Here is a 24,033-nt window from a genome sequence, read left to right as displayed (position 1 = left end):
TAATACACTGGGATATAAACATGTCATTATATAACACTGGGAGATAAACATGGAACACATGTCATTATAATACACTGGGATATAAACATGTCATTATAATACACTGGGAGATAAACATGTCATTATAATACACTGGGAGATAAACATGTCATTATAATACACTGGGAGATAAACATGTCATTATAATACACTGGGATATAAACATGTCATTATAATACACTGGGAGATAAACATGTCATTATAATACACTGGTAGATAAACATGTCATTATAATACACTGGGAGATAAACATGTCATTATAATACACTGGGATATAAACATGGCATTATATAACACTGGGAGATAAACATGGAACACATGTCATTATAATACACTGGGATATAAACATGTCATTATAATACACTGGGATATAAACATGTCATTATAATACACTGGGATATAAACATGTCATTATAATACACTGGGAGATAAACATGTCATTATAATACACTGGGAGATAAACATGGCATTATAATACACTGGGATATAAACATGGCATTATATAACACTGGGAGATAAACATGGAACACATGTCATTATAATACACTGGGATATAAACATGTCATTATAATACACTGGGAGATAAACATGTCATTATAATACACTGGTTGATAAACATGGCATTATAATACACTGGGAGATAAACATGTCATTATAATACACTGGGAGATAAACATGGCATTATAATATACTGGGATATAAACATGTCATTATAATACACTGGGATATAAACATGTCATTATAATACACTGGGAGATAAACATGTCATTATAATACACTGGGAGATAAACATGGCATTATAATACACTGGGATATAAACATGGCATTATATAACACTGGGAGATAAACATGGAACACATGTCATTATAATACACTGGGATATAAACATGTCATTATAATACACTGGGAGATAAACATGTCATTATAATACACTGGGAGATAAACATGGCATTATAATACACTGGGATATAAACATGTCATTATAATACACTGGGATATAAACATGTCATTATAATACACTGGGAGATAAACATGTCATTATAATACACTGGGAGATAAACATGGCATTATAATACACTGGGATATAAACATGGCATTATATAACACTGGGAGATAAACATGGAACACATGTCATTATAATACACTGGGATATAAACATGTCATTATAATACACTGGGATATAAACATGTCATTATAATACACTGGGAGATAAACATGTCATTATAATACACTGGGAGATAAACATGGCATTATAATACACTGGGATATAAACATGGCATTATATAACACTGGGAGATAAACATGGAACACATGTCATTATAATACACTGGGAGATAAACATGTCATTATAATACACTGGGAGATAAACACGTCATTATAATACACTGGTAAATAAACATGTCATTATAATACACTGGGAGATAAACATGTCATTATAATACACTGGGATATAAACATGTCATTATAATACACTGGGATATAAACATGTCATTATAATACACTGGGAGATAAACATGTCATTATAATACACTGGGATATAAACATGTCATTATAATACACTGGGATATAAACATGTCATTATAATACACTGGGATATAAACATGTCATTATAATACACTGGGATATAAACATGTCATTATAATACACTGGGAGATAAACATGTCATTATAATACACTGGGAGATAAACATGTCATTATAATACACTGGGATATAAACATGTCATTATACATTTTGAAGCATACAATATAGCTCAGTATTTGTATTATTTATTTTATACAGTCTTTTTTGTTCAGCTTTATCAAGGGTTCCAATAATTTTGGATCTGACTCTACATAGCAATGGCTAACTGTGGACTTTAACACCTTCTTACAAAGCAACAGAGGTGGTTGATTCTGCTCCCCACAAGTCTTTAGTGTTACACTCCTGATGGAAACACCATTACACTAGAGCTAACATTAACATAAACCCTGGTGACACCCTGGTGTGGGGTCAGTCTCAGGTGGAAGTGAGGCATAACAGTGTCTTCATGGAAATCAGATGATATCAGTCCAAGAATCCTGAGAGAGATTAATATTTAATTGCTGATAGATTCCTGGAAAGAACCATAAAGATTTGTAATGACTTAAGGCCTAGGCAATGTGTGTGTGGGTGTGATTCATGTGTGACAGAGAGAATCATAGAACCCAAACACCTTTAATCGAACGATGAAGAACCCAAACACCTTTAATCTAATGATGAAGAACCCAAACACCTTTAATCTAATGATGAAGAACCCAAACACCTTTAATCCCCTGCCCCACAGGAGGCCTTTTTCCTTTCGTCAGCCCTCCATTGGATTGCCTGGTAAAATAAAGTTACAAATAAAACACTTGGGGCAGATCCAGACGCTGTGGCCTACTACTCCCTGAGAAATAATCATGAAAAGTATGTCATTATAATACACTGGGAGATAAACACGTCATTATAATACACTGGGAGATAAACATGTCATTATAATACACTGGGAGATAAACATGTCATTATAATACACTGGGAGATAAACACGTCATTATAATACACTGGGATATAAACATGTCATTATAATACACTGGGAGATAAACACGTCATTATAATACACTGGGAGATAAACACGTCATTATAATACACTGGGATATAAACATGTCATTATAATACACTGGGAGATAAACACGTCATTATAATACACTGGGATATAAACATGTCATTATAATACACTGGGAGATAAACACGTCATTATAATACACTGGGAGATAAACATGTCATTATAATACACTGGGAGATAAACATGTCATTATAATACACTGGTAAATAAACATGTCATTATAATACACTGGGAGATAAACATGTCATTATAATACACTGGGATATAAACATGTCATTATAATACACTGGGATATAAACATGTCATTATAATACACTGGGAGATAAACATGTCATTATAATACACTGGGAGATAAACATGTCATTATAATACACTGGTAAATAAACATGTCATTATAATACACTGGGAGATAAGCATGTCATTATAATACACTGGTAAATAAACATATCATTATAATCAAATCAAATCAAATCAAATTTTATTGGTCACATGCGCCGAATACAACAGGTGCAGACATCACAGTGAAATGCTTACTTACAGCCCTTAACCAACAGTGCATTTATTTTTAACAAAAAAAGTAAAAATAAAACAACAACAAAAAAAGTGTTGAGAAAAAAAAGAGCAGAAGTAAAATAAAATAACAGTAGGGAGGCTATATATACAGGGGGGTACCGTTGCAGAGTCAATGTGCGGGGGCACCGGCTAGTTGAGGTAGTTGGGGTAATATGTACACTGGGAGATAAACATGTCATTATAATACACTGGGAGATAAACACGTCATTATAATACACTGGGAGATAAACACGTCATTATAATACACTGGGAGATAAACACGTCATTATAATACACTGGGATATAAACATGTCATTATAATACACTGGGAGATAAACACGTCATTATAATACACTGGGATATAAACATGTCATTATAATACACTGGGAGATAAACACGTCATTATAATACACTGGGAGATAAACATGTCATTATAATACACTGGGAGATAAACATGTCATTATAATACACTGGGAGATAAACATGTCATTATAATACACTGGGAGATAAACATGTCATTATAATACACTGGGAGATAAACATGTCATTATAATACACTGGTAAATAAACATGTCATTATAATACACTGGGAGATAAACATGTCATTATAATACACTGGGATATAAACATGTCATTATAATACACTGGGATATAAACATGTCATTATAATACACTGGGAGATAAACATGTCATTATAATACACTGGGAGATAAACATGTCATTATAATACACTGGTAAATAAACATGTCATTATAATACACTGGGAGATAAGCATGTCATTATAATACACTGGTAAATAAACATATCATTATAATCAAATCAAATCAAATCAAATTTTATTGGTCACATGCGCCGAATACAACAGGTGCAGACATCACAGTGAAATGCTTACTTACAGCCCTTAACCAACAGTGCATTTATTTTTAACAAAAAAAGTAAAAATAAAACAACAACAAAAAAAGTGTTGAGAAAAAAAAGAGCAGAAGTAAAATAAAATAACAGTAGGGAGGCTATATATACAGGGGGGTACCGTTGCAGAGTCAATGTGCGGGGGCACCGGCTAGTTGAGGTAGTTGGGGTAATATGTACACTGGGAGATAAACATGTCATTATAATACACTGGGAGATAAACACGTCATTATAATACACTGGGAGATAAACACGTCATTATAATACACTGGGAGATAAACATGTCATTATAATACACTGGGAGATAAACATGTCATTATAATACACTGGTAAATAAACATGTCATTATAATACACTGGGAGATAAGCATGTCATTATAATACACTGGTAAATAAACATATCATTATAATCAAATCAAATCAAATCAAATTTTATTGGTCACATGCGCCGAATACAACAGGTGCAGACATCACAGTGAAATGCTTACTTACAGCCCTTAACCAACAGTGCATTTATTTTTAACAAAAAAAGTAAAAATAAAACAACAACAAAAAAAGTGTTGAGAAAAAAAAGAGCAGAAGTAAAATAAAATAACAGTAGGGAGGCTATATATACAGGGGGGTACCGTTGCAGAGTCAATGTGCGGGGGCACCGGCTAGTTGAGGTAGTTGGGGTAATATGTACACTGGGAGATAAACATGTCATTATAATACACTGGGAGATAAACACGTCATTATAATACACTGGGAGATAAACACGTCATTATAATACACTGGGAGATAAACACGTCATTATAATACACTGGGATATAAACATGTCATTATAATACACTGGGAGATAAACACGTCATTATAATACACTGGGATATAAACATGTCATTATAATACACTGGGAGATAAACACGTCATTATAATACACTGGGAGATAAACATGTCATTATAATACACTGGGAGATAAACATGTCATTATAATACACTGGGAGATAAACACGTCATTATAATACACTGGGAGATAAACATGTCATTATAATACACTGGGAGATAAACATGTCATTATAATACACTGGTAAATAAACATGTCATTATAATACACTGGGAGATAAACATGTCATTATAATACACTGGGATATAAACATGTCATTATAATACACTGGGATATAAACATGTCATTATAATACACTGGGAGATAAACATGTCATTATAATACACTGGGAGATAAACATGTCATTATAATACACTGGTAAATAAACATGTCATTATAATACACTGGGAGATAAGCATGTCATTATAATACACTGGTAAATAAACATATCATTATAATCAAATCAAATCAAATCAAATTTTATTGGTCACATGCGCCGAATACAACAGGTGCAGACATCACAGTGAAATGCTTACTTACAGCCCTTAACCAACAGTGCATTTATTTTTAACAAAAAAAGTAAAAATAAAACAACAACAAAAAAAGTGTTGAGAAAAAAAAGAGCAGAAGTAAAATAAAATAACAGTAGGGAGGCTATATATACAGGGGGGTACCGTTGCAGAGTCAATGTGCGGGGGCACCGGCTAGTTGAGGTAGTTGGGGTAATATGTACACTGGGATATAAACATGTCATTATAATACACTGGGAGATAAACACGTCATTAGAATTCACTGGGAGATAAACATGTCATTATAATACACTGGGAGATAAACATGTCATTATAATACACTGGTAAATAAACATGTCATTATAATACACTGGGAGATAAACATGTCATTATAATACACTGGGATATAAACATGTCATTATAATACACTGGGATATAAACATGTCATTATAATACACTGGGAGATAAACATGTCATTATAATACACTGGGAGATAAACATGTCATTATAATACACTGGTAAATAAACATGTCATTATAATACACTGGGAGATAAGCATGTCATTATAATACACTGGTAAATAAACATATCATTATAATCAAATCAAATCAAATCAAATTTTATTGGTCACATGCGCCGAATACAACAGGTGCAGACATCACAGTGAAATGCTTACTTACAGCCCTTAACCAACAGTGCATTTATTTTTAACAAAAAAAGTAAAAATAAAACAACAACAAAAAAAGTGTTGAGAAAAAAAAGAGCAGAAGTAAAATAAAATAACAGTAGGGAGGCTATATATACAGGGGGGTACCGTTGCAGAGTCAATGTGCGGGGGCACCGGCTAGTTGAGGTAGTTGGGGTAATATGTACACTGGGAGATAAACATGTCATTATAATACACTGGGAGATAAACACGTCATTATAATACACTGGGAGATAAACACGTCATTATAATACACTGGGAGATAAACACGTCATTATAATACACTGGGATATAAACATGTCATTATAATACACTGGGAGATAAACACGTCATTATAATACACTGGGATATAAACATGTCATTATAATACACTGGGAGATAAACACGTCATTATAATACACTGGGAGATAAACATGTCATTATAATACACTGGGAGATAAACATGTCATTATAATACACTGGTAAATAAACATGTCATTATTATACACTGGGAGATAAACACGTCATTATAATACACTGGTAGTATCACAACTCAAGATATGACCCAGTTGCAGACACAGAAGACGGATAGTACAGTTCTCAGATCATTTATTATAAACACGGGGCAGGTCGAGGACAGGCAGAGGTTCGTGATCAGGTCAGAGTCAGGCAGGTACAGGATGGCAGGCAGGCTCTGGGTCAGGGCAGGCAGGCTCGGGGTCAGGTCAGGCAGGCTCTGGGTCAGGGCAGGCAGGCTCGGGGTCAGGTCAGGCAGGCTCGGGGTCAGGTCAGGCTGGCTCGGGGTCAGGTCAGGCAGGCTCGGGGTCAGGGCAGGCAGGCAGGCTCGGGGTCAGGGCAGGCAGGCTCGGGGTCAGGGCAGGCAGGCTCGGGGTCAGGTCAGGCAGGCTCGGGGTCAGGGCAGGCAGGCTCGGGGTCAGGTCAGGCAGGCTCTGGGTCAGGGCAGGCAGGCTCGGGGTCAGGTCAGGCAGGCTCGGGGTCAGGTCAGGCTGGCTCGGGGTCAGGTCAGGCAGGCTCGGGGTCAGGGCAGGCAGGCAGGCTCGGGGTCAGGGCAGGCAGGCTCGGGGTCAGGGCAGGCAGGCTCGGGGTCAGGTCAGGCAGGCTCGGGGTCAGGGCAGGCAGGCTCGGGGTCAGGTCAGGCAGGCTCGGGGTCAGGTCAGGCAGGCTCGGGGTCAGGTCAGGCAGGCTCGGGGTCAGGTCAGGTCAGGCAGGCTCAGGGTCAGGTCAGGCAGAATGGTCAGAACCGGGAAAACTAGGAAACAGAACTTGAGAAACAGGAAGACGGGAAAGCACGCTGGTAAGACCTGACAAGACAAGACGAACTGGCAACAGACAAACAGAGAACACAGGTATAAATACACAGGGGATAATGGGGGAGATGGGCGACACCTGGAGGGGGGTGGAGACAAGCACAAAGACAGGTGAAACAGATCAGGGTGTGACAGGTAGATAAATATGGAAAACATGTCATTATAATACACTGGGATATAAACATGGAAAACATGTCATTACAATACACTGGTAGATAAACATGTAATTATAATACACAGGTAGATAAATATGGAAAACATGTCATTATAATACACTGGTAGATAAACATGTAATTATAATACACTGGTAGATAAACATGGAAAACAGCTCAGCTTTATCAAGTGTTCCAATAATTTTGGATCTGACTCTACATAGCAATGGTTAACTGTGGACTTTAACACCTTCTTACAAAGCAACAGAGGTGGTTGATTCTGCTCCCCACAAGTCTTTAGTGTTACACTCCTGATGGAAACACCATTACACTAGAGCTAACATTAACATAAACCCTGGTGACACCCTGGTGTGGGGTCAGTCTCAGGTGGAAGTGAGGCATAACAGTGTCTTCATGGAGATCAGATGATATCAGTCCAAGAATCCTGAGAGAGATTAATATTTAATTGCTGATAGATTCCTGGAAAGAACCATAAGGATTTGTAATGACTTAAGGCCTAGGCAATGTGTGTGTGGGTGTGATTCATGTGTGACAGAGAGAATCATAACTTATTTTATTGCTGATTTACAAAGTTATTGCCGAGCACATTGGAGCAATAATGAGCAATGTGCAACAGAGTGGGGTATGAAACATTGGAGCAATGATGAGCAACATGGACATGAATAAGTGGCGCAGTGGTCTAAGGCGCTGCATCGCAGTGCTAGCTGTGCCACTAGAGATCCTGGTTCGAATCCAGGCTCTGTCGTAGCCGGCCGCGACCGGGAGACCCATGGGGGCGGCGCACAATTGGCCCAGCGTTGTCCAGGGTAGGGGAGGGAATGGCCGGCAGGGATGTAGCTCAGTTGGTAGAGCATGGCGTTTGCAACGCCAGGGTTGTGGGTTCGAGTATGAAAAAAATAAATACAAATGTATGCACTCACTAACTGTAAGTCACTCTGGATAAGAGCGTCTGCTAAATGACTAAAATATAAATAATAGATGTCATATGAAGCATGGTTGGACAAAACTACCCAAATCAAAACTGCAAATGCATCCAACGAGTTTGTAGAGTCACAAGCTTGATATAGTCATTCCATGCAAGGAATATGGGACCAAATACTACATTTGTGACTACTTTAATACAATATAAGTGAATTTGTCCACATATTTATGACTTCTTCACATGGGGGGGGGGGGTTGGACTTCATACATAAAGTGCTTTCATTTCTAAACAGTAAAATAGATATATATGAAGGTGAAATATGAGGTGACGTTCTGTACCGTGGCCTCATATGAAAAACATAATTGTCTCACATCAGATTGCGCAACAGCCCTCTGCTCCTGGCAACTGCGTGTGCCATTAAAATGACGGTACATTTGATCTCAAATCCAAAAATGCTGGAGTATAGAGTCCTAATAGATATGGAGGGGATTGGAAAGAACAAGGGACAGGAGGAATGGTACAGTTTGATGATAAAGTTCCTGGAAAGAACAAGGGACAAGTCAAGGAGGGACTTATGGCCTGGACAATAAAGTACTGCTGTAAAATTCTGAAACTGATCCAGCCACTGTGCCCTTCTACTCCCTAATCTACAACAATGATGTGTGTGTGTGTGTGTGTGTGTGTGTGTGTGTGTGTGTGTGTGTGTGTGTGTGTGTGTGCGCGTGTGTGATTTTCAACTGGAAGATTTGGCATCATCTCCCTCTATAGTGTAACAGGCACAGAGAAGACGTGTCTCTGAGACTACTGCTGAGTTCATAACGTCTCCTAAACGTGTCTATACCGAGCGCAACACTGGGTCAAATGTATGAGAAAATTATGCGCTCTGGATAAGAGCGTCTGCTAAATGACAAAAATGTAAATGTAATAATGATTAATAATTAATGATTTAGCAGACGCTCTTATCCAGAGCGACTCACAGGAGCAATTAGGGTTAAGTGCCTTGCTCAAGGGCACATCGACAGATTTTTCACCTAGTCGGCTCGGGGATTAGAACCAGCGACCTTTCGGTTACTGGCACAGCGCTCTTAACCACTAAGCCACCTGCCGCCAAATGTCAAATGTCAAATGTCAAATGCATTGGAACGCCCCCCTCCAGCTGGTCATTACTAGTGTGATGCACTGGAACGCCCCCCTCCAGCTGGTCATTACTAGTGTGATGCACTGGAACGCCCCCCTCCAGCTGGTCATTACTAGTGTGATGCTCTGGAACGCCCCCCTCCAGCTGGTCATTACTAGTGTGATGCTCTGGAACGCCCCCCTCCAGCTGGTCAATCCTAGTGTGTTGCATTGGAACGCCCCCCTCCAACTGGTCATTACTAGTGTGATGCACTGGAACGCCCCCCTCCAACTGGTCATTTCTAGTGTGATGCACTGGAACGCCCCCCTCCAGCTGGTCATTACTAGTGTGATGCACTGGAACGCCCCCCTCCAGCTGGTCATTACTAGTGTGATACACTGGAACGCCCCCCTTCTGCTGGTCATTAATAGTGTGATGCACTGGAACGCCCCCCTCCAACTGATCATTACTAGTGTGATGCACTGGAACGCCCCCCTCCAGCTGGTCAATACTAGTGTGATGCACTGGAACGCCCCCCTCCAGCTGGTCATTACTAGTGTGATGCACTGGAACGCCCCCCTCCAGCTGGTCATTACTAGTGTGATGCACTGGAACGCCCCCCTCCAGCTGGTCATTACTAGTGTGATGCACTGGAACGCCCCCCTACAGCTGGTCATTACTAGTGTGATGCTCTGGAACGCCCCCCTCCAACTGGTCAATACTAGTGTGATGCACTGGAACGCCCCCCTCCAACTGGTCATTACTAGTGTGATGCACTGGAACGCCCCCCTCCAGCTGGTCATTACTAGTGTGATGCTCTGGAACGCCCCCCTCCAACTGGTCATTACTAGTGTGATGCACTGGAACGCCCCCCTCCAGCTGGTCATTACTAGTGTGATGCTCTGGAACGCCCCCCTCCAACTGATCATTACTAGTGTGATGCACTGGAACGCCCCCCTCCAGCTGGTCATTACTAGTGTGATGCTCTGGAACGCCCCCCTCCAACTGATCATTACTAGTGTGATGCACTGGAACGCCCCCCTCCAGCTGGTCATTACTAGTGTGATGCTCTGGAACGCCCCCCTCCAACTGGTCAATACTAGTGTGATGCACTGGAACGCCCCCCTCCAACTGGTCATTACTAGTGTGATGCACTGGAACGCCCCCCTCCAGCTGGTCATTACTAGTGTGATGCTCTGGAACGCCCCCCTCCAGCTGGTCATTACAAGTGTGAAACAGGTCTATCATCTCTGAGCGCTGACATCTCTGATTGTATTTGTCACATACACGTGTTTAGCAGATGTTATAGCGGGTGTAGCGAAACGCTTGTGTTTCTAGCTCCGACAGTGCAGTAATATCTAACAAGTAATATCTAACAATTTCACAACATATACCCAATACACACAAATCTAAGTAAAGCAACGGAATCAAGAATATATACATATATGGCCAAGCAATGACAGAGCGGCATGGACTAAGATACAGTAGAATATTATAGAATAGAATGCAGTATATACATATGAGATGAGTAGTGCAAGATATGTAAACATTATTAAAGTGACTAGTGTTCCATTTCTTAAAGTGGCCAGTGATTTCAATAGGCAGCAGCAGCCTCTAATGTGCTAGTGATGGCTATTTAACAGTCTGATGGCCTTGAGATAGAAGCTGTTTTTCAGTCTCTCGGTCCCAGCTTTGATGCACCTGTTCTGACCTCGCCTTCTGGATGATAGCGGGGTGGTTGTTGTCCTTGATGATCTTTTTGGCCTTCCTGTGACATCGGGTGGTGTCCTGGAGGGCGGGTAGTTTGCCCCCGGTGATGCGTTGTGCAGACAGCACCACCCTCTGGAGAGCCCTGCGGTTGCGGGCGGTGCAGTTGCCGTACCAGGCGGTGATACAGCCCGACAGGATGCTCTCAATTGTGCATCTGTAAAAGTTTGTGAGGGTTTTAGGTGCCAAGCCAAATTTCTTGAGCCTCCTGTTGCGCCTTCTTCACCACACGGTTTGTGTGGGTGGACCATTTCAGTTTGTCAGTGATGTGTGCGCCGAGGAACTTGAAGCTTTCCACCTTCTCCACTGCGTTCCCGTCGATGTGGATAGGGGGGGGGTGCACCCACTGCTGTTTCCTGAAGTCCACGATCATCTCCTTTGTTTTGTTGATGTTGAGTGAGAGGTTATTTTCCTGGCACCACTCCGCCAGGGCCCTCACCTCCTCCCTGTAGGCTGTCTCGTCATTGTTGGTAATCAAGCCTACTACTGTTGTCTCGTCTGCAAACTTGATGATTGAGTTGGAGGCGTGCTTGGCCACGCAGTCATGGGTGAACAGGGAGTACAGGAGGGGGCTGAGCACGCACCCTTGTGGGGCCCCAGTGTTGAGGATCAGCGAAGTGGAGGTGTTGTTTCCTACCTTCACCACCTGGTGAACACAAATTCAACTACTGACTGTTTGCTCATTGATGTTGTTCTACGATGGCAACTCAGAGCAAATGCGCGTGTGCCAATTGAATAATAATATAATATGCCATTTAGCAGACGCTTTTATCCAAAGCGACTTACAGTCATGTGTGCATACATTTTTACGTATGGGTGGTCCCGGGGATCGAACCCACTACCCTGGCGTTACAAGCGCCATGCTCTACCAATTGAGCTACAGAGGACCACAGCAATCTCAGCAAAGAAACAGTCGGTGGTTGTATTTGATTAACGTTTATTGAAAAAGTAAGGATTTCAGCAAACAAATAATGTTGTTTTTAAACACTATAATTTGTTTGCGAGCATGAAAGCTGTAATTTATGGTTGACGCTGCTTGTTTGCCATCGGCCAATCGTCGTTCTCAACAAGTTCAAAGCACTTGAACGCACACCAATCGTTGACGAAGTTTACAAGGAATATTTCCCCAGTTTCCCACTTGGTATGAACGCAGCATAATACTACTATCAGGAGGAAACACCCACTTGGCAAGAACACCTCATACTTATTAAAATTCAAGCCCCTTTTCCCAAATCATGAACAGACAGATCGAGCCCAGCTGGAAGCCATTTACAGTCTGTAAAGAGCTCTCTGGTTGGCTGGCTATCCCCATGCATCTGTGGTGTGGTGTGGTGTGGTGTGGCTTTGAAACTAGCTAACTACTGCCACCTGGCGGTTGGTTTTCTACCCAGGCGACTTGGCGAGGCTCAGTGTGAGCGGCAGCGCTTTTATTCTAGGTTGTCTGGAACGCCCCCAATTAAGTGCAGCACTTCCTGCTTCTTTCCGAACCAGGAAATAAACAGTCGGTGGCTGGGGCTGGTTTAATGTACAGACGGTGTAAGGGCCTTTTAAAACATCATCGAATCATAGCTATTTGGCCAAGTTATCGCCAGTCACCATGGCCGGCTTCTTCAAGAAAAAGACGGTAGATGGTAAGTGTAATCATCACTGATTCGACATTTCAGCTAGTTAGCTAACATTAGCCTCAGTCTCTGAGAGTGAAATACTTACACACTTGTCTCTAACATGTAGGCTCAGCATTCCCATTACAAGTCAGAATGTTGAGTAAACTTATATTTTACTTATTTACCTGTAGTCCGTTGATTTTTGTCCTTAAATAGGAGGTAATCTAAAAAAACACACAAAAAAACTCAGGGAGGCGTTATTAGCCTGACTTTTAATACGCTGGTCTGTAAAGGGTACCACGGAGTCATAATACACATAACATAGTAGGACATGCTGTTGGTCCTTTTGGCGGTGGAGATGGAGATAGGGGATCCACAGGAAAGGTTTGCTTACCCGATTCTGTTACTTTATGCATAGAGCCCCACCCGCAGTGGTGGTGTCATAATACCCATAAAACCTAGCGGTCAAACAGGGAAATGGTTCCAATTGTTGTTCCACCGTTTATTTTTCCCGCAGGGGATTTTTAGAAACACTTAAAATAAGGGCTGTGTTTCGTTTAGGCTTACCCAGAAGTCACGTTTTGATAACCGTGTAAATCTCTCCAGGACAAGGTGACTTTTTAAAAAAGTTTCTAAAATCCCCTATGGGGAAAAATGAATGGTGGAAAATCGATTAGAACCATTTCCCTGTTTGACCGCTAGGTTTTATGGGTATTATGACACCCCCACTGCGGGGCTCTATGCATGAAGAGATTGAAAATACAAGTGACAGAACCCCCCCCCCCCCCCCCCCCACCGCAAAAAGTCGGGTAAGCAAACCTTTCCTGTGGACACCCTATCACCACTGCCTACCGCCAAAAGGAACAACAGCATGTACAACCGGTAAAGTAAGTGGAAATATCATTTTATTCAACATTCTGGCATGTAGAGACTATTGTGTCTTTTCTAGGGCGACTTCGGTCAGACTGTTAAGCCATGGAGTAACCATGGTAACAGTCTGATGTTTTGACAAGCCTCAGTCATAACATATATGTTGTTAACTTGCTACCTAGTTATCAATTGCCTTGTTAACATTGAAAGTGACTCTCATAAGATGATGGTCAATCGTTAGCTAGCTACGTGATGCTGCTGTAGAATCCCCCTCTCCCTCTGCTGATCTCTACCTCTCTCTCCTGTCTTTCTCCTCTGTCTGTCTCCTGTATCCTCTCTCTGTCTCTCTCTCTCCTGTCTCCTCTCTCTCTCTCTCTCTCTCTCTCTCTCTCTCTCTCTCTCTGTCTCTCCCTCTCTCTCTCTGTCTCTCTCTCTCTCCTCTGTCTTTCTCCTCTCTGTCTCCTCTCTCTCTGTTCTCTCTCTCTCTCTCTCTCTCTCTCCTGTCTTTCTCCTCTGACTCCTCTCTCTCTCTCTCTCTCTCTCTCTCTCTCTCTCTCTCTCTCTCTCTCTCTCCTGTCTTTCTCCTCTGTCCCCCCTCTCTCTCTCTCCTGTCTTTCTCCTCTGTCCCCCCTCTCTCTCTCTCTCTCCTGTCTGTCTCCTCTGTGTCTCCTCTCTCTCTCTCTCTCTCCTCTGTCTCTCTCCTCTTCTCTCCTCTGTCTGTCTCCTCTCTCTCTCTCTCCTGTCTTTCTCCTCTGTCCCCTCTCTCTCTCTCTCTCTCTCTCTCTCTCTCTCTCTCTCTCTCTCTCTCTCTCTCTCTCTCCTGTCTGTCTCCTCTGTCTCCTCTCTCTCTCTCCTGTCTTTCTCCTCTGTCTGTCTCCTCTCTCTCTCTGTCTCTCTCTCTCTGTCTCTCTCTCTCTGTCTCTCCCTCTCTCTCTCTGTCTCTCTCTCTCCTCTGTCTTTCTCCTCTCTGTTTCCTCTCTCTCTGTCCTCTCTCTCCTCTGTCCTCTCTCTCTCTGTCTCCTCTCTCTCTCTCTCTCCTGTCTTTCTCCTCTGTCTGTCTCCTGTCTCCTCTCTCTCTCTGTCTCTCTCTCTGTCTCTCCCTCTCTCTCTCTGTCTCTCTCTCTCTCTCTCCTCTGTCCTCTCTCTCTCTCGCTCTCTCTCTCTCTCTCCTGTCTTTCTCCACTCTCTCCTGTCTTCTCTCTCTCTCTCTCTCTCTCTCTCTCTCCTGTCTCTCTCCTCTGTCCCCTCTCTCTCTCTCTCTCCTGTCTTTCTCCTCTGTCCCCTCTCTCTCTCTCTCTCCTGTCTGTCTCCTCTCTCTTCTCTCCTCTGTCTGTCTCATCTCTCTCTCTCTCCTGTCTTTCTCCTCTGTCCCCTCTCTCTCTCTCTCTCTCTCTCTCTCTCTCTCTCTCTCTCCTCTGTCTGTCTCCTCTGGCTCCTCTCTGTCCTCTGTCTGTCTGGCTCCTCTCTCTGTCTCTCTCTCTCTCTCCTCTGTCTGTCTCCTCTCTCTCTCTCTCTCTCTCTCTCTCTCTCTCTCTCTCTCTCCTCTGTCTGTCTCCTCTCTCTCTCTCTCTCTCTCTCTCTCTCTCAATTCAAAGGGCTTCATTGGCACGGAAAACGTATGTTTTGGCAATGGCCAAAGCAAGTGAAATAGATAATAAAACAAAAGTGAAATGAACAATAAATAGTTTCTCTCTCTCTCTCTCTCTTCTAGTCTCTCTAGTACTGATCTTGTAGTGTTCTCTCCCATCACTACCTCTAGATGTGATAAAGGAGCAGACCAAAGAGCTGAGAGGAACCCAGAGACAGATCACCAGAGACAGATATTCCCTGGAGAAACAGGAAAAACAACTGGTGGGTGTGGTCTGTATACAGAGAGTGTCTGAGTCATGGAGAATGGACAGTGCATTGGGAAAGTATTCAGACCCCTTCACTTTTTCCACATTTTGTTATGTTACAGCCTTATTTGAAAATGAATACAATTGTTTTTTCCACTCATCAATCTACACACAATAATGACAAAGCAAAAACAGGTTTTTAGAAAATTTTGCAAATGTATTACAAATATAAAAACGGAAATATCACATTTATGTAAGTGTTCATACCTTTTGCTCAGTACTTTGTTGAAGCACCTTTGGCAGCGATTACAGCCTCAAGTCTTCTTGGGTATGACGCTACAAGTTTTGCACCCCTGTATTTGGGGAGTTTCTCCCATTCTTTTCTGCAGATCCTCTCAAGCTCTGTCAGGTTGGATGGGGAGCGTTGCTGCAAAGCTATTTTCAGGTCTCTCCAGAGATGTTAGATCGGGTTCAAGTCTGGGCTCTGGCTGGGCCACTCAAGGACATTCAGAGACTTGTCCCGAAGCCACTCCTGCGTTGTCTTGGCTGTGTGCTTAGGGTTGTTGTCCCGTTGGAAGGTGAACCTTCGCCCCAGTCTGAGGTCCTGAGTGCTCTGGAGCAGGTTTTCATCAAGGATCTCTCTGTCTGAGAGTCCTTTAGGTGCCTTTTGGCAAACTCCAAGCGGGCTGTCGTGCATTTTACTGAGGAGTGGCTTCCGTCTGGCCACTCTACCATAAATTCCTGATTGGTGGAGTGCTGCAGAGATGGTTGTCCTTCTGGAAGGTTCTCCCATCTCCACAGAGGAACTCTGGAGCTCTGTCAGAGTGACCATCGGGTTCTTGGTCACCTCCCTGACCAAGGCCCTTCTCCCCAGATTGCTCAGTTTGGCCGGGTGGCCAGCTCTAGGAAGAGTCTTGGTGGTTCCAAACTTCTTCCATTTAAGAATGATGGAGGCCACTGTGTTCTTGGGGACCTTCAATGCTGCAGATATGTTTTGGTACCCTTCCCCAGATCTGTGCCTCGACACAATCCTGTCTCGGAGCTCTACGGACAATTCCTTCGACCTCATGTCTTGGTTTTTGCTCTGACATGCACTGTCAACTGTGGGACCTTATATAGACAGGTGTGTGCCTTTCCAAATCATGTCCAATCAATTGAATTTACCACAGGTGGACTCCAACCAAGTTGTAGAAACATCTCAAGGATGATCAACGGAAACAGGATGCACCTGAGCTGAATTCCGAGTCTCATAGCAAAGGGTCTGAATACTTATGTAAGTAAGGTATTTCTGTTTTTTATTTTTAATAGATCTGCAAAAAAATCGAAACCTGTTTTCGCTTTGTCATTATGGGGTATTGTGTGTAGATTGATGAGGGGAAAAAATGAATTTAATCAATTTTAGAAAAGGCTGTAACGTAACAAAATGTGGAAAAAGTCAAGGGGTCTGAATACTTTCCGAATGCACAGTAGGTCTATGTGGAAAACCCCTACCTTGAGTGCCAGCCTGTATGTGATGTCATTACATTCATGCCAAACATAACAATGAGTGACAAGAAGTTGGCATGATGGCACAAACAGGCTAGTTGGCACCCAGGCTAGTTGGCACCCAGGCTAGTCGGCACCCAGGCTAGTCGGCACCCGGATTGTTGTCTTGGTCTCCATCTTTTGTCTTTGTCCGTCTCCCAGGAAATGGAGATCAAGAAGATGGCTAAGACCGGGAACAAGGAGGCGTGTACCATCCTGGCCAAGCAGCTGGTTCAGCTGAGGAGACAGAAGAACAGGACCTACGCCGTCAGTTCAAAGGTCACCTCCATGTCCTCTCAGACCAAACTCATGAACTCACAGATGAAGATGGCAGGGGCCATGGCTACCACTACCAAGGTGAGTGGGGATCTCGCTCTCTGTGTGTGTGTGTGTGTGTGTGTGTGTGTGTGTGTGTGTGTGTGCGCCAGTGGGGTGCAACCACCCTGGACAGCATTCTCTGTCTATGTCTCTCTCTCTCTCTCTGTCTGTGTGTGCTGTTTTTCACGGATGTCGCCTGCCTTTGCAAAGTGTAAACGGATATCCTCCTGTAGCTCAGTTGGTAGAGCATGGCGCTTGCAACGCCAGGGTTGTGGGTTCGATTCCCACGGGGGGGGGCAGTATGAAAAATGTATGCACTCGCTAACTGTAAGTCGCTCTGGATAAGAGCGTCTGCTAAATGACTAAAAATGTAATGATTAACCAATCTCCTCTGCCGTCTCAGACAATGCAGGCTGTCAACAAGACGATGGACCCTCAGAAGATGCACCAGACCATGCAGAACTTCCAGAAGGAGAACATGAAGATGGAGATGTCAGAGGAGATGAGTGAGAAATTGATCTATATTACACATTCCGTGTTGACGTTCCCCATGATGATGAGGCTGCTAAAATGCCATACTTGTTATTCCCTATATATAGAGTGCACTACTTTTGACCAGAGCCCTATTGCTCTGTGACAATGGTTTCATCCCAAATGGCACCCTATCCCCTATATAGCGCCCTGGTCAACAGTAGTGCACTATGTAGGAGATATAGTAGGGTGGCATTTGAGACACACCCATTGTCATTATGGCGAACCCCCTCCCCTTATGACAAGGGATGTCTTACAGGAGTGCTCTCTTTGTCCCCTTCTCTCAGTTAACGACACGTTGGATGAGATCTTTGACGAGTCAGGAGACGAGGAGGAGTCTGATAGCATCGTCAACCAGGTTCTGGACGAGATTGGCATCGAGATATCAGGAAAGGTGAGAGATTTGGTGTTATTGTACAATAAAATGTGTTCTCAATGATGTACCTGATTTTTAAATAAAGGCAGAATAAATCAAGAGAGTCTAAACCCTGATATTGGGAAAGGTGAGAGGGAGATCCTCAGGGCTGGTTTCCCAGACATAGATTAAGCCATGTCCTGGATTTAAAATAACTTTCAGTGGAGATTTGAAATAGGACAGGGGTTAATCTGTGTCTGGGAAACCAGCCCTATATGTAGCAATAACCCAGTTGAAAACTCCTCCATAACTGGTGATTTTAAAATTGCTTTAAGATGAAGAGATGCAAGTACTCCAGAAGGTACAACGTCATGTCCTACTGGGCTAGGGTCCCTACTGGGTTAGGGGCCTACTGGGCTAGGGTCCTACTGGGCTAGGGTCCTACTGGGTTAGGGTCCTACTGGGTTAGGGTCCTACTGGGCTAGGGTTAGCGTCCTACTGGGCTAGGGTCCTACTGGGCTAGGGTTAGCGTCCTACTGGGCTAGGGTTAGCGTCCTACTGGGTTAGGGCTAGGGTCCTACTGGGCTAGGGTCCTACTGGGCTAGGGTTAGCGTCCTACTGGGTTAGGGTCCTACTGGGCTAGGGTCCTACTGGGCTAGGGTTAGGGTCCTACTGGGTTAGGGTCCTACTGGGTTAGGGTCCTACTGGGTTAGGGCTAGGGTCCTACTGGGCTAGGGCTAGGGTCCTACTGGGCTAGGGTCCTACTGGGTCCTACTGGGCTAGGGCTAGGGTCCTACTGGGCTAGGGTCCCTACTGGGTTAGGGTTAGGGTCCTACTGGGTTAGGGTCCTACTGGGTTAGGGTCCTACTGGGCTAGGGTCCTACTGGGCTAGGGTCCTACTGGGCTAGGGTCCTACTGGGCTAGGGTCCTACTGGGCTAGGGGCCTACTGGGTGAGGGTCCTACTGGGCTAGGGTCCTACTGGGCTAGGGTCCTACTGGGCTAGGGTCCTACTGGGCTAGGGTCCTACTGGGTTAGGGTCCTACTGGGTTAGGGTCCTACTGGGTTAGGGTCCTACTGGGCTAGGGTCCTACTGGGCTAGGGTCCTACTGGGCTAGGGGCCTACTGGGTGAGGGTCCTACTGGGTTCTACTCGGCTAGGGTCCTACTGGGCTAGGGTCCCTACTGGGTTAGGGTTAGGGTCCTACTGGGCTAGGGTCCTACTGGGCTAGGGGCCTACTGGGTGAGGGTCCTACTGGGTCCTACTGGGCTAGGGTCCTACTGGGCTAGGGTCCCTACTGGGTTAGGGTCCTACTGGGCTAGGGTCCTACTGGGCTAGGGTCCTACTGGGCTAGGGGCCTACTGAGTTAGGGTTAGGGTCCTACTGAGTTAGGGTTAGGGTCCTACTGGGTTAGGGTCCTACTGGGCTAGGGTTAGCGTCCTACTGGGTTAGGGCTAGGGTCCTACTGGGCTAGGGTCCTACTGGGCTAGGGGCCTACCGAGTTAGGGTTAGGGTCCTACTGGGTTAGGGTCCTACTGGGCTAGGGTCCTACTGGGTTAGGGCTAGGGTCCTACTGGGCTAGGGGCCTACTGGGTTAGGGTCCTACTGGGTTCTACTGGGCTAGGGTCCTACTGGGCTAGGGGCCTACTGGGTTAGGGTCCTACTGGGTTCTACTGGGTTAGGGTCCTACTGGGTTAGGGTCCTACTGGGCTAGGGTCCTACTGGGCTAGGGTCCTACTGGGTTAGGGTCCTACTGGGTTCTACTGGGCTAGGGTCCTACTGGGCTAGGGTCCTACTGGGTTAGGGTCCTACTGGGTTCTACTGGGTTAGGGTCCTACTGGGTTAGGGTCCTACTGGGCTAGGGTCCTACTGGGTTAGGGCTAGTGTCCTACTGGGCTAGGGTCCTACTGGGTTAGGGCTAGGGTCCCTACTGGGTTAGGGTCCTACTGGGCTAGGGTCCTACTGGGTTAGGGTCCTACTGGGTTAGGGTCCTACTGGGCTAGGGTTAGCGTCCTACTGGGCTAGGGTCCTACTGGGCTAGGGTTAGCGTCCTACTGGGCTAGGGTTAGCGTCCTACTGGGTTAGGGCTAGGGTCCTACTGGGCTAGGGTCCTACTGGGCTAGGGTTAGCGTCCTACTGGGTTAGGGTCCTACTGGGCTAGGGTCCTACTGGGCTAGGGTTAGGGTCCTACTGGGTTAGGGTCCTACTGGGTTAGGGTCCTACTGGGTTAGGGCTAGGGTCCTACTGGGCTAGGGCTAGGGTCCTACTGGGCTAGGGTCCTACTGGGTCCTACTGGGCTAGGGTCCTACTGGGCTAGGGTCCCTACTGGGTTAGGGTTAGGGTCCTACTGGGTTAGGGTCCTACTGGGCTAGGGTCCTACTGGGCTAGGGTCCTACTGGGCTAGGGGCCTACTGGGTGAGGGTCCTACTGGGTTCTACTCGGCTAGGGTCCTACTGGGCTAGGGTCCCTACTGGGTTAGGGTTAGGGTCCTACTGGGCTAGGGTCCTACTGGGCTAGGGGCCTACTGGGTGAGGGTCCTACTGGGTCCTACTGGGCTAGGGTCCTACTGGGCTAGGGTCCCTACTGGGTTAGGGTCCTACTGGGTTAGGGTCCTACTGGGCTAGGGTCCTACTGGGCTAGGGGCCTACTGAGTTAGGGTTAGGGTCCTACTGAGTTAGGGTTAGGGTCCTACTGGGTTAGGGTCCTACTGGGCTAGGGTTAGCGTCCTACTGGGTTAGGGCTAGGGTCCTACTGGGCTAGGGTCCTACTGGGCTAGGGGCCTACCGAGTTAGGGTTAGGGTCCTACTGGGTTAGGGTCCTACTGGGCTAGGGTCCTACTGGGTTAGGGCTAGGGTCCTACTGGGCTAGGGGCCTACTGGGTTAGGGTCCTACTGGGTTCTACTGGGCTAGGGTCCTACTGGGCTAGGGGCCTACTGGGTTAGGGTCCTACTGGGTTCTACTGGGTTAGGGTCCTACTGGGTTAGGGTCCTACTGGGCTAGGGTCCTACTGGGCTAGGGTCCTACTGGGTTAGGGTCCTACTGGGTTCTACTGGGCTAGGGTCCTACTGGGCTAGGGTCCTACTGGGTTAGGGTCCTACTGGGTTCTACTGGGTTAGGGTCCTACTGGGTTAGGGTCCTACTGGGCTAGGGTCCTACTGGGTTAGGGCTAGTGTCCTACTGGGCTAGGGTCCTACTGGGTTAGGGCTAGGGTCCTACTGGGTTAGGGTCCTACTGGGTTAGGGCTAGGGTCCTACTGGGCTAGGGGCCTACTGAGTTAGGGTCCTACTGGGTTAGGGTCCTACTGGGTTAGGGTCCTACTGTGCTAGGGTCCTACTGGGCTAGGGTCCTACTGGGTTAGGGTCCTACTGGGCTAGGGTCCTACTGGGCTAGGGGCCTACTGGGTTCTACTGGGCTAGGGTCCTACTGGGTTAGGGTCCTACTGGGTTAAGGTCCTACTGGGGAAGTCATTCTGCAGCTCTATGGAAATACTCTGTAAAGGAAGTTAGCCTTGTCCGAGCAAGAATGGCTCATAGGGTAGGAGATAGCTTTATGTACAGGACACTAGTCTATCTCCTGTTTCTGTAGTGAGACAGCTTGATGTACCAGTACACCCCCTGGACAGGACACTAGTCTATCTCCTGTTTCTGTAGTGAGACAGCATGATGTACCAGTACACCCCCTGGACAGGACACTAGTCTATCTCCTGTTTCTGTAGTGAGACAGCTTGATGTACAGTACACCCCCTGGACAGGACACTAGTCTATCTCCTGTTTCTGTAGTGAGACAGCTTGATGTACAGTACACCCCCTGGACAGGACACTAGTCTATCTCCTGTTTCTGTAGTGAGACAGCTTGATGTACAGTACACCCCCTGGACAGGACACTAGTCTATCTCCTGGTTCTGTAGTGAGACAGCTTGATGTACCAGTACACCCCCTGGACAGGACACTAGTCTATCTCCTGTTTCTGTAGTGAGACAGCTTGATGTACAGTACACCCCCTGGACAGGACACTAGTCTATCTCCTGTTTCTGTAGTGAGACAGCTTGATGTACAGGACACCCCCTGGACAGGACACTAGTCTATCTCCTGTTTCTGTAGTGAGACAGCTTGATGTACAGTACACCCCCTGGACAGGACACTAGTACTGTGGAAATTGTTAGCATATGTTTGGGAGAATCAGGGTTGAGTTGATTCATTGTGTTTTTTTTATTGATTGCAGATGGTGAGTGCTCCTTCAACCAGCAGAAACAACCCCAGCGCTTCTACCTCCAAATCAGACAGCATCTCAGACGCAGACATCGAACGACAGCTCAAAGCCTTGGGAGTGGACTAACACACACACACACACACACACACACACACACACACACACACACCCTGTGCCTGGACACACACACACACACACACCCCCGCTCAGTCTCTGCCTTCTCTAGTGACAGACAGACACAGACAGACAGACAGACAGACAGACAGACAGACAGACAGACAGACAGACAGATAGATAGATAGATAGATAGATAGATAGATAGATAGATAGATAGATAGACTATATCTATCTATCTATCTATCTATCTATCTATCTATCTATGTGACTTCATGTAGTTCTGGTTGTACTGCTGGGTATTGGGCCTTTGCAGTGACCAGAGGAGGAGAGTGAGTTTGAATAACGGGGCCACGTTCAGTAGCCAAACGTTCCAGATTAGAAATGTCACCAATAGATCCGACGTGATTCCTTATTCTACATGTCAGAGAGGCATGTTTGTTCTATACGTCACATTCCTATCTGAACGTTCCAAAACGTTGCATCCTGCTGAACGCGCCCCCCAGGTTTTCCACCTGTGTGGAGTTTAGAACAGGGGAGGTAAAGGAGAATGTTATAGTTCCAGGTCAGTGCTGCAGAAGGTCGCGGGATTTATCAAGTTTTAATAACAGCCTTTTTTCTTTTTTTTTAAGGAACAGGAAAGTTGAATTGCATGTATAATTATTACACTCCTTGAAAAAGTCATATTTTCATTTTGTAATGAATGAACAGTAGAATCGTAAACTGCCTTTCACCCTCCTGAAAACCAACTTTAGGATTAGTCCATTTTTCATCCTTCCCACTTAGCCCCACCTCTCTGTCCCTTAGCCCCACCTCTCTCTGTCCCTTAGCCCCACCTCTCTGTCACTTAGCCCCACCTCTCTGTCCCTTAGCCCCACCTCTCTCTGTCCCTCCCACTTAGCCCCACCTCTCTCTGTCCCTTAGCCCCACCTCTCTCTGTCCCTTAGCCCCACCTCTCTGTCCCTCCCACTTAGCCCCACCTCTCTGTCCCTTAGCCCCACCTCTCTCTGTCCCTTAGCCCCACCTCTCTCTGTCCCTTAGCCCCACCTCTCTGTCCCTTAGCCCCACCTCTCTGTCCCTTAGCCCCACCTCTCTCTGTCCCTTAGCCCCACCTCTCTGTCCCTTAGCCCCACCTCTCTGTCCCTTAGCCCCACCTCTCTCTGTCCCCTCCACTTAGCCCCACCTCTCTCTG

General features: G+C 45.2%; 1 protein-coding gene across 1 annotated transcript; it reads left to right on the top strand.

The window, feature by feature from the left end:
* The first annotated feature begins 12,996 nt into the window (after positions 1-12,996).
* On the top strand, positions 12,997-22,900 carry LOC311118104 (charged multivesicular body protein 2b-like). The gene is made up of 6 exons (XM_084192981.1): positions 12,997-13,114; positions 15,717-15,808; positions 17,479-17,673; positions 18,038-18,140; positions 18,453-18,559; positions 22,740-22,900. The coding sequence occupies exons 1-6, from the start codon at positions 13,081-13,083 to the stop codon at positions 22,851-22,853; spliced, it is 645 nt and encodes a 214-aa protein (XP_084049107.1). The 5' UTR covers positions 12,997-13,080; the 3' UTR covers positions 22,854-22,900.
* The last annotated feature ends 1,133 nt before the right edge of the window (positions 22,901-24,033 follow it).

This window comes from Coregonus lavaretus, assembly GCF_964263955.1.
Source record: "Coregonus lavaretus genome assembly, contig: HAP1_SCAFFOLD_702, whole genome shotgun sequence".
NCBI lineage: Eukaryota > Metazoa > Chordata > Actinopteri > Salmoniformes > Salmonidae > Coregonus > Coregonus lavaretus.
This window is presented reverse-complemented; position numbering and strand designations above follow the sequence as displayed.

Excerpts from the sequence above, each read along its gene's own strand:
- LOC311118104 (XM_084192981.1), top strand. The coding sequence starts at position 13,081 with ATGGCCGGCTTCTTCAAGAAAAAGACGGTAGATG. Across the intron at positions 13,115-15,716 it reads CAAGAAAAAGACGGTAGATG|ATGTGATAAAGGAGCAGACC; the intron begins GTAAGTGTAATC and ends CACTACCTCTAG. Across the intron at positions 15,809-17,478 it reads AGAAACAGGAAAAACAACTG|GAAATGGAGATCAAGAAGAT; the intron begins GTGGGTGTGGTC and ends TCCGTCTCCCAG.